The 10,163-nt window shown below is 57.4% G+C and overlaps 1 protein-coding gene and 1 long non-coding RNA gene across 2 annotated transcripts; both read left to right on the forward strand.

Moving 5' to 3' along the window:
- Nucleotides 1–3,393: 3,393 nt before the first annotated feature.
- LOC112621589 (forkhead box protein I2-like) lies at nt 3,394–4,434 on the forward strand (the record flags this gene model as incomplete). The annotated part of the gene is made up of 3 exons (XM_025381046.1): nt 3,394–3,500; nt 3,884–4,052; nt 4,294–4,434. Coding segments are annotated over exons 1-3 (417 nt in total), but the record flags the coding sequence as incomplete, so codon positions are not given.
- A 20-nt stretch (nt 4,435–4,454) lies between these two features.
- On the forward strand, nt 4,455–7,678 carry LOC112621548. The gene is made up of 2 exons (XR_003118746.1): nt 4,455–4,923; nt 7,490–7,678. It is a non-coding gene; the product is annotated as an uncharacterized LOC112621548 (long non-coding RNA).
- Nucleotides 7,679–10,163: the final 2,485 nt, after the last annotated feature.

The following is a 10,163-nucleotide window of genomic DNA, read 5'->3' on the forward strand; positions in this document are numbered from 1 at the left end:
GTGGGAGGCCGAGGCGGGTGGATTATGAGGTCAGGAGATCGAGACCATCCTGGCTAACACGGTGAAACCCCGTCTCTACTCATCTGTACTAAAAATTAAAAAAAAATTAGCCAGGCATGGTGGCGGGCGCCTGTAGTCCCAGCTACTTGGGAGGCTGAGGCAGGAGAACAGCTGGAACCTGGGAGGCGGAGCTTACAATGAGCTGAGATTGCACCACTGCACTCCAGCCTGGGCAACAGGGCAAGATTCTGTGTCAAAAAAAAAAAAAAAAAAAAGATATTCATCTATGTTTTTGTCTACAAGCTTTATAGTTTGATGTTTTACAGTTAGGTCTATGATGCATTTTGAGTTAATTTTTGTTTATTTATTTACTTTTGAGACAGGGTGTCACTCCATCTCCCAAGCTGGAGTACAGTGGCTCAATCTTGACTCACTGCAACCTCCACCTCCCAGGTTCAAATGATTCTCCTGCCTCAGCCTCCCATGTAGCTGTGATTACAGGCACACACCACCGTACCCAGCTAATTTTTGTATTTTTAGTAGAGATGGGGTTTCCCTATGTTGGCCAGGCTGGTCTCGAACTCCTGACCTCAAATGATCGGCCCACCTTGGCCTCCCTAAGGGTGGGGATTACAGGCATGAGCTGCTGCTCCCACCCTACCCCAAACGTTTTCATCATCCCCAACATAAGCTCTGTGCATGTTAAAGAACAAAGCCTCCCTCCCTTCTCCTCCAGGCCCCCATAACTGGTGGTCCACTTTCTGTCCCTATGAATTTGACTACTCCGGGGACCTCAAACTAGTGGAACCACACAGCATTTATCCTTTTGTGTCAGGCTTATTCCACTAAGCGTGATGTTTTCAAGTCCATCCGTGTTGTAGCACATATCAAAACTTCACCCTTTTTTTGGGGTGAATCATTTCGCTCTTAGAAAAACAATTGGTGAAGATCTTCATGACGTTGGATTTGACAAATCCATGAATGTGTATGACAGCGAAAGTACAGGCAATAAAGAGAAATCGGTAAACTGGACTTCATTAAAATTAAGAACTTTTGTGCACGAAAGGACACCGTGAAGAAAACCCGTGGAATGGGAGAATGGGAGACAGTATTCGCAAGTCGTTTATCTGACAGGGAATCAGCATCTTTATTTTAAGGCATCAGATTTTGGTCCAACTGCTCCACAAAGTTTATCTGATCACGAGTGGATTCCTTTTCCAGTTGTGGACTTGGGTGGCCGCCTTTCTTTAGATTTCCATGGGCGTCTTGCAATTTGGGTGCACAGGCTCACTTAGTGGAAGAGTCTTGGTTCTTCCTATTCTCTGTCTCCCTTGCTCTCCGGTTCCGGCCCTCTTTGTGGTGGGCTGTGTTTTCCAGAGGTGGCTGCATGACTCTGTGATCCCACCTGTTCTTCGCACTCTCATGTAAGGGGGATTATGTCGTCTGGAGCCTCTACAAGCTGCTTTTCACACAGTTGGGATTCACCGAGACCATGGCATACATTCATGGTTTGTTCCTTTTTGTTGCAGAGCCGTAACCCACAGCGTGGATGTACCACAGTTTATTTAACCGTTCACCTTTTGACGGACATCTGGCTTGCTTCCAGTTCGGGGCTATTAGACAGAAAGCTGCTATAAACGTTAATTAGCAGGGTTTTGTGTGACCATAACCGGGGTTGCACTCTGGGAATAGATGGTCACCAGTGTAACTTCTGGATCATGGTGGCTACATGGTCAGGATTTAAAGAAACTCAAACTGTTTTGGAGAGGGGCTGTACCATTTTACCTTTCCTCCTTCCCACATATTTAGTTTTGACATCTGATTAAGGGGACAATACAGAGTCACTGAGTGTGTTCGAGCCTGAGTGTGACTCGGATCCCGAACGAGGCCAGGCAGCCATAGTGCCCACCCCAGAAGGGGGAGTTGCACGTGCCCACCCCCATGTGCCAGGTTTCTCCTCCAAGGGGGACCCCCGGGGTGCTGAACCCGCCTGCAGACTTGGCTTTACCAAGGGCAGCGACAGTTCCAGGCACCCCTGGGGCCAACTGGGTGCAAGCAGTATAAGTCACCTCATATTTTAACAAGTTCATTCATTCATTTATTTTTTATAGAGACTGCGGTCTCACTCTGTGGCTGAGGCTGGTCTCTAACTCCTGGCTTCAAGCGATCCTCCCACATCGGGCTCCCACAGAGCTGGGGTTTCAAGTATGAGCCCCCATGCCCCGCCGTCTGGGTCGTTTCAGAGCTGAAGGTGCTGCTGTGAAGGCGACATTTCCTGGAAGAAGACTGTGTCTATCCAGGGCTTTCTGGCCTCAGACCGACTCACAGACACGGCTCTCGGTCAGAATTCTGCAGATTATTCCTGGAAATACTATTCAGTCTCATGCCTACCGTGAAACAAAGCCCCCTACTCCCGTAGGATCCCGCCTCTCTACTTTTCTGCAGAATTTCCTAACCCAGATGGCTTCTCTTCTCTTCCCTCTGCGTGCACCTAAAACGGAGCTTCAGCCCAGAGGGGACCCGTGAAGCGGCGATTCTGCGATGGGGAGTCCACCTCTCTCGGGGCCCCGGCGGGGACTCACTTCCAGGTACTGAGAGACCGCGGGGCGGGAGCACCGGGCGCTGCAGAAAGCGCTGGGACCTGCGTTTCTGGCTTAGCTGACCCACTGACCAAGGCCAGGAGACGGCCGCCGGGCACCACGGATTTGGCCTGGACCCCCGGCCGCTCTGGCGTGGAGAGCAGCTGACAGCGCAGGTGGCGGAGGGGGCCACAGTCCTGGTCTCCGACACCGACTCCGGGCTGTGCTCTCTGCTGAGACCCAAGTGTCCACCGGGGGATCCCGACGCCCAGAAAGCACCACCGAGTCTCAGGCGCCCCCAGGGCGCACGAGAACGGGGCGCACCAGACCGGGGCGCACGGGACCGGGGTGCACGGGACCGGGGCGCACGAGACCGGGGCGCACGGGACCAGGGCGCTCCGAAGAGACTTCCGTCAGTGCAGGGAGGCTGCGAGGACACCCCAGGCTACCTCCAGGGACGGGGACGGAGCGAGCCCTGCCCTGAGCTCCCGGGGAAAGGAGCGGGGGCCGCCCCGCCCGTCGGACCACCCAGCGCGCCGCCTCCTACTCCCTCCCCCCGCAGAGGTCAGAGGGTCACCGAGACGCCCCGCTCCGCTCCCCTCGGCCGCTTTACGGGTGGCTGGGGCCTCCCCCGCGCCGGGATTGGATGCGAGAGGACGGGGTGGGGGCAGGCGGGGGACCCCAGAAACCCAGGTTCCGGCTCCGGCGGAGAGAAGCCCACAGTGCAGTAGCTGCTGGGCCGCGTGGAGACGGCTCTGCGCGAAGCCGGCGGACGGCGCGGAGGAGGCGGCAGCTGCAGCTGGGGCGCACCAGGATGTTTGACAGCTCGCAGTATCCCTACAACTGCTTCAATTACGACGCCGACGACTACCCCGCCGGCAGCTCCGACGAAGACAAGAGGCTCACGCGGCCCGCGTACAGGTGACTGCGGGGGTGGCGGCGGGGGTTTGGGGAACAGGGACCCCCCCTGCAGGGGCCCCAGGTAGCCGGGACCTGCCTGGGACGAAGGAAGAATGAGGGGGCTTTCTTCTCTCCGACGGAGCTCAGAGAAAGGAGGCATTTGTCCCTACTTTGGGGAGAGCCAGGGAACGTTCTTGGCTTCCCGGGGAGGGACCTTTCCAGCCCGGGGAAGAGCTTCTGGGGTCCGGGTGGCGCCGGGGGCCGCGAGCTGCGGGGGACACTTTCCCCAACACCGCCTCACTCCTCCGCCTCTGCGCCCCACGGCGCCCTGCGGGACCGGGAGAAGGACGCGCCGTGGGGAGGGCTGCCCCGTGGAGACCCCGCCTGACCCCCGGGCTCCGCAGCTACATCGCCTTGATCGCCATGGCCATTCAGCAGAGCCCCGCGGGGAGGGTGACCCTGTCCGGCATCTACGACTTCATCATGCGCAAGTTCCCCTATTACCGCGCCAACCAGCGCGCCTGGCAGAACTCCATCCGCCACAACCTGTCCCTCAACAGCTGCTTCGTCAAGGTGAGCGCCGCCCCCGACGGGCCCCGGGTGTCCCCGCGTGGCGACCCCTGCGCCAGGGCCTCGGTGACGGGGAAGGGAGGGCACCGCTGCGGCTGCGGGGAGGTCCGTCCTCAGCCCACGGGGCCGCCTCCACCTGCGCAGTGCGCCACCCTCGCCCGGGTCCAGGGCGCCCCGAGGGGACAAGGCGGGCCGGCGCGCAGCCCAGCGGAGCCGCTCCCAGCCCCTCCCTCCGCGCGCGCAGGTGCCGCGGTCCGAGGGCCACGAGAAGGGCAAAGGCAACTACTGGACGTTCGCGGGCGGCTGCGAGTCGCTGCTGGACCTCTTCGAGAACGGCAACTACCGGCGGCGGCGGCGGCAGCGCGGGCCCAAGCGCGAGGGGCTGAGGGGTCCGCGTGCGGGGGGCGCCCAGGGGCCCCCGGGTCCGCCCGAGCCGGCCGCCGGGCAGGGGTCCCTGGCACCGGACAGCGCTGGCGAGGGCGCCCCGGGACGGGACCCCCATGCCAGCCCCGCCAGCCCCGCCCCCCAGGGAAAGGAGCACCCCCGGGACCTCAAGTTCAGCATCGACTACATCCTGTCCTCCCCAGACCCCTTCCCCGGACTCAAGCCGCCCTGCCTCGCACAGGAGGGCAGATATACCCGGCTGGAGAACGTGGGCCTCCACTTTTGGACAATGTGATGTGGGGCCACCCGGGAGGCCGCTGCAGTTCAGTCTGGGGTCTTCCCCAGACCCTCCCTGGAAAGACGAGTCCAGCCTCACCTTGAGTCAGGAAGCCAGAGTTCAGCAAATCCTACGATTTCTCCTGCAGACTGAAGGTCAGGTGCCACACTAGGCCTGGATTGGGAGGACAGGCGGAGGTGGTGCTCCTTAAAGGTACAAACTGTGAGGCTGTGACTTTACCTGTTCGGAAAACAGTTGTCTTACAGGGAAAACCCCACTGGGTTCCAGTTTTACCTGAGGGTTTGCTCTGGACTGGCCTAGTGCTCTTGCTCTGAGGAATAAACACAGGTTCATGTTCCCTAGAGTTGGGAAACATTTCATTCCTTGGTCACTTGAGGGTGAGCTTTCTAGACAGCCACATCCCAAAAGCCACAAGTGCCCAGTGTGCGGTCAGTGGGCTGGTTGACGTCGTCCCCGTGGTTAAAATAATAGTGGTAAGGCACAAACTGTGAAGAGGGATGGCAATTGGCCCCATGAATTAGTCACCCCGAGGCTTATGATGGTGTCCGTGCTAGGGGTGACATGATCGGAAGTGACAAATGTATCTTGTTGGGTCAGCCGAGTATTTTGGTGACAGTTTAAGAAATCAGTTGTGCTTTTTACACCACAAGGGAGAAATGCAAGGTGGGAAGGTGGGGCCCAAATTTGGGATGATACTGGGGCAAAGTTCAAATTTCTTGATTCTTCTGAGCAGGGAGTAAGCCCTGATTCAGGCACCTTCTGTCAACTGGTTTCCCAAAAAATCAGGTGCTCAAGAGAGCAGGCTGTGGATAAAATTCCTGCAACACCTCACAGGGCACGGTCACAAGCATCTGAGGTGGGCGCACTCCACTTGAAATGTAAATGATTTAATTACTGTGTAGAGATGGGCATTCTGAAAAACACAGTTATGCACAGTGAAACTATTTGACCAGCCTTATCGTTTTTCACCAGTCCATTTTTGCAGAGTTAATTGCTTTCAGTGACTTAATTGGAACATTAGTATGGATTACACCTAATCCGATTCGCTGGGTGACAACGATTGGCTAATTTTGTGAACAGCAAAAACGCACCCAACGAGGCTGGCTGTCTGGTTTGGGAATTACATAGTCTTGCTTTATCGGACCCTTAAAAACAGGGACTGGGCGGCCGTGAAGGTAGGCGGGCTGCAGAGACAGATCAGAACATGCAAAAGATGCTTGGCCCTGGCTTCATCTCTGTTCGGAAAAATCCAAGCATTCCCCCACTCACCTGCCCTGTAAATAGATTTGATGTGTTTGGTTCATTGTTTTGAGAAGAGGGAGGAAGGCCATTGCTGACAGATGCTGTGAACGCCTGGCCCCGTGGAGATACGCCCACTCCCCAGCCTCCTGGCTCAGACAACCACAGCCTCTGCCTACAAGGGTACCCTTCGCCCAGGGAGAACGAGCCGGAGCCCAGCTTCAAATGCCTGTTCCTGGAAGTGGAAATGAGGCTTGCAATGTGGACACCTCTCCTTTGCAAATGTCAGCTTCTGGTTTCCAGAACTCTCTGCTGGGAGAGCAGCCAGCATTTCCGGCGCTCCCACCGCCCACCAGGTGTAGGATCCCAGGAGATGGGTGCTGCGGCTCTCACGCTCGTTTCACGGATGGGACCGTGCATCGCAGGCATGCAGCTCCAGTTTGGCTCCTCACCCTCTCCATGCTGGCTTGTACAGGCTATCAGCATGGTGTGTACACGTGTGTGTGCGTGTGTATTGTGGTGTGTGCCCTGTGTCTGTCTGCACTCTTGTTATTTATATCCCTTTGCTGGTTGTGCTAAAAGCCTAGATTTAAATCATACAAGATGTAATTTAGACGGTCATAAGAGGCAGATGCTCCCATACGTAAGTATATGGCAAAGAAAGTATCCGAAGATATATTTTTCTGCTGCCAACAGAGGAAATAAAATTTACATTTTATCTTTTGAGTTCCTGCACTTTGTTCTGGTAAGCAAAGCCTGACTTGAAACAACAACAAAACCCCTTTTCCTAAACAGGACGCTCCTGGGGGGGCCTCAGAATAAGTCAAGGTCTTTATAGCTTATCCCCTCTGAGAATGTATTTGTGGCCAAATGCAGACTCTATGCCCGGGAGAGGCAAGGGCGGCACTGGGGGAAATCTGTGTACGATGAGGTGTAGCATTTGTTTTGCAAAGGGTATCAATCATATTTTTAAAAGCAAAGGGACATTTTCAATTTGCCAGTGTGTGATACCCTGCAACTTCAGAAAGGTTCCCAGCCCTTAGAGTGAATGGCATTTAATATAACAGGGTGAGGGCTGGCTGTGACCTACTCAAATGTCGCCGCCACCACGCAGACTTGCCCCACACAATTATAATTAAATACTTTATGCCTTTCTTGCAAATCCGCTGATTGATCATCGATATGTACATTACCACCGCATTACCCCCGAGCAGATGTCTGCCACATGCAGGTTACGGATCACCGGGCTTCCATTAACAAAGTAGGGAGGTGCTGCTGGGCGGACGTTCAGCGGCGTGCAAATGACTGTGTGCAAATGACTGTGCTTGGGACGAAAGTTCCCAGGCTGGGTGGCACCTGGGCCCTGACCTCCTTTTCCTGAGACTTCAGGGCGCCCCTTCTCGCAGAAGCTGGGCAGAGGCTCCTCCACCAAATGTCACAGGAGTGAGGGGATGGCCCATGGTGGCTCCTGGAGGATGGAGAATCCCAGGAATCCCACATTTATCCCTCCCTCCCACAGATGGAAGCGGGAGAGCGGCAGATTTGAGAGCAACCACCAGGTCCCTGAGTGCAAACTGACCACAGATGAGACCCTCCCCCGCACTGCTGACTGGTTGGGCCTAGTGTAGCAGCACCCCTCCAGAGAGGCCTCCTTGGCTGACACCTGCCCTTTGCACCCAGCTGAAGTAGGACTCTTGGAATCTGCTGTACATTGGCCCCTGGTCTGCCTCCTGGGGAAGAAGAGAAAAGCCTTTTCTTCAAATTCCTTCCGTCCTTGATTGAGCAGGGTGGGAGCTGTTTGTTTATTCACTAGCAAACATTCTCGAGCCCTGAGCTAGGAGTTGGGGCACAACCATGAACCCAAGAGGCCTAGACTGCAGCCCCACAGCACACGCGTGAAGTAGACAGACAGCTCCGCGTGTGTGCAGAGCCCTGCACCGGGATGTGTCAGGAAGGGAGCCCACAAGGCGCTGAGCAGAGGATGAGTGCTGCAAAGTGCATGGCCAGGTCAGGCTCTCAGGAGCCGAGGCCGTGACGGTGACGGTGAGCTGGAACAACAAGCTAGGAGGAAAGTGCCTTCTAGGTAGGGGGGCAACCTGTGCCAAGCCCTGTGCCGGGGACCAGAGGCCAGTGTGACTGGAGGGAGGTGCAGCCAGTGAACCACGCATGGGAAGACCCCAACCACACCCACCAGCCCCCACATCCGGGCCAGACTTACCATCTCTTTAGCCTTTGAAATGCAGCTCCTGCATCCACCTCCATTTGTCCCTGTTCTTTCTGATATATGGAACACCTGCACAGCTCAGAAGGACAGTCACCTCCCATGGTCTGGGTGTTTGGCCTTGGTTAATGTAGCCTCGGCATGCACCACACACTACTCTTGCTCCTGTCCCCAAGCGTTTCTTCCTGGCCAGTTCCATCCTGTGCTCATAGAAGGTGAGGATGGTGTACAGAGGGTGGGGGTCTCCGTGAGCTCCCTCCTCAGTGTCGCCCAGCCAGGACAGCTGCCCTGAAGGTCTGCGGTGGCGCTGGCTTCCCTGGGACAGAGGAGCACTGGTCTGGGAGTCGTGCCTCTGTGGGTCCACAGCAGGGTCTTCTGCCCACTGGAGTCCAAGGCTCCTCGCCCGTGGCATGGGCTGTGCACAGCATCACCCAGGGCTTAGGCGAGAGGCTGTCAGCTGGACCCATGGGCCCTGGCCCAGCTCTGCTCCCATCTCACGCCCCTGTGCATCTGCCTGGCCCTGGGACACAGAGAGGGAAGGGACCAGCTCCCTGGGGTATAAAGGGCTGAGCTGGGGGTCCCCGTGGAACCTGGCTCCCCGCAGTCCCCAGGCCAAGGGGGCTCTCTGGGCACCTCCCTACCAGGAAGCAGGCCCTGGACTCCCTGCCTCTTTCCTGGGACCCTGTGGTCTGCCCCAGGCACTGTCAGCTTCCTCATGGCCACCTCCCATCCGACTGGCAGGCCGGGGACAAAAACTTCCTCAGGATGACACCAGGGCAGTGAGGGGCCAGTGAGGGGCCAGAGGACACAGCCCTCAGTGGGCTGGGACTGGCACGAGGACACAGCTGGGCATTTCCCGCCTGGATTCTTCTGAGCAGCCTCCACTGGCCTCCACGCAGGGGTCGGGTGGCCCCCTCCTCTGTCTTGGTTTCTTCTGTGATTCTGACCGGATTTGGGGAACAAGGGTGCCCCCACTCCCACCACTCCAGGCTGTGACAGGGCTGGGCTCTTGAAATTCCTCAGTTCTAACCTTCCGGTTCCCAGCCCTGCCCCAGGGCCAGGCCAAGTCCATCTCCATGCTGAGGGCCTCGGAGTCTCTCCATGTGCACTTTCCAGAGGAGGAACCCAAACAGGCCGTTTCTCACCAAAATGTGAAACTCAAAACAAGCACAGGGCCTGCCTGAGGCTGCTGGCGGCCTGGGGACTGAGGGTCCGACTTTGCCCCCTCCTGGCACCGCCTGACCACCCCTACAGCCCCCAGGCTCCCCTTGGCCCCGCCAGGTCCCATCTTGCACTCCCACATCCCTCTCCCAGGTCCTGCCCAGCCCCTCCTGTGCCCTCAGCCCTGCCTGGTCCTTCTGACCCCTCTGGCTCCCTTTGGTCCCTCCTGGCACCCCCTGGTCCTCCTGGGTCTTTTCTGCCTCCCAGCCCCTCCCATTCTCCCCCCAACCCCTCTCTACCCCCAACTCTTACTGGCCCTGTAGCACCCCCAGGTTCCCAGGCCGCTTCTGGACCCCCAGCCCTTCCAGGCTTCTCCTCTGACCCTTGAACTCCCCAACTCACCTGGCTCCTCAAGCCCCTCCTGGCCCTGCCTGGTCCCTCCTGCCCCCCAGCCCTCCCCACCCTCCCCCAGCACAGCTGGCCCCCGGCTGCCAGGAGTCTGGGGAACACCAGCGGCTTCCTCAAACAGGAGACTGTGCTTTACACTCAGGCCACTGCACCTGAAACAGCTGCACGTGTCCAGTGCCTCAGGCCATCCTGGGACTAGACTGAGAGTCTTATTGACAAAGCTCTGCTAAAGATGGGACTCAGAGGGGCAAGGTTTTGAGAGTCTTTGGTCAGGCTGAGGTCCCACAGTGAGCATCTACCCAGAATGCCTGTCCCAGTGTGGATGATGGGACTCGGGGCTCCGGGGTGGGGGGAGGAGGTGCTGGGAGGGAGTGGACGGGTGGATGATGGGACACGGGGCTGC

The sequence above is a fragment of the Theropithecus gelada genome, chromosome 3 (assembly GCF_003255815.1).
Source record: "Theropithecus gelada isolate Dixy chromosome 3, Tgel_1.0, whole genome shotgun sequence".
NCBI lineage: Eukaryota > Metazoa > Chordata > Mammalia > Primates > Cercopithecidae > Theropithecus > Theropithecus gelada.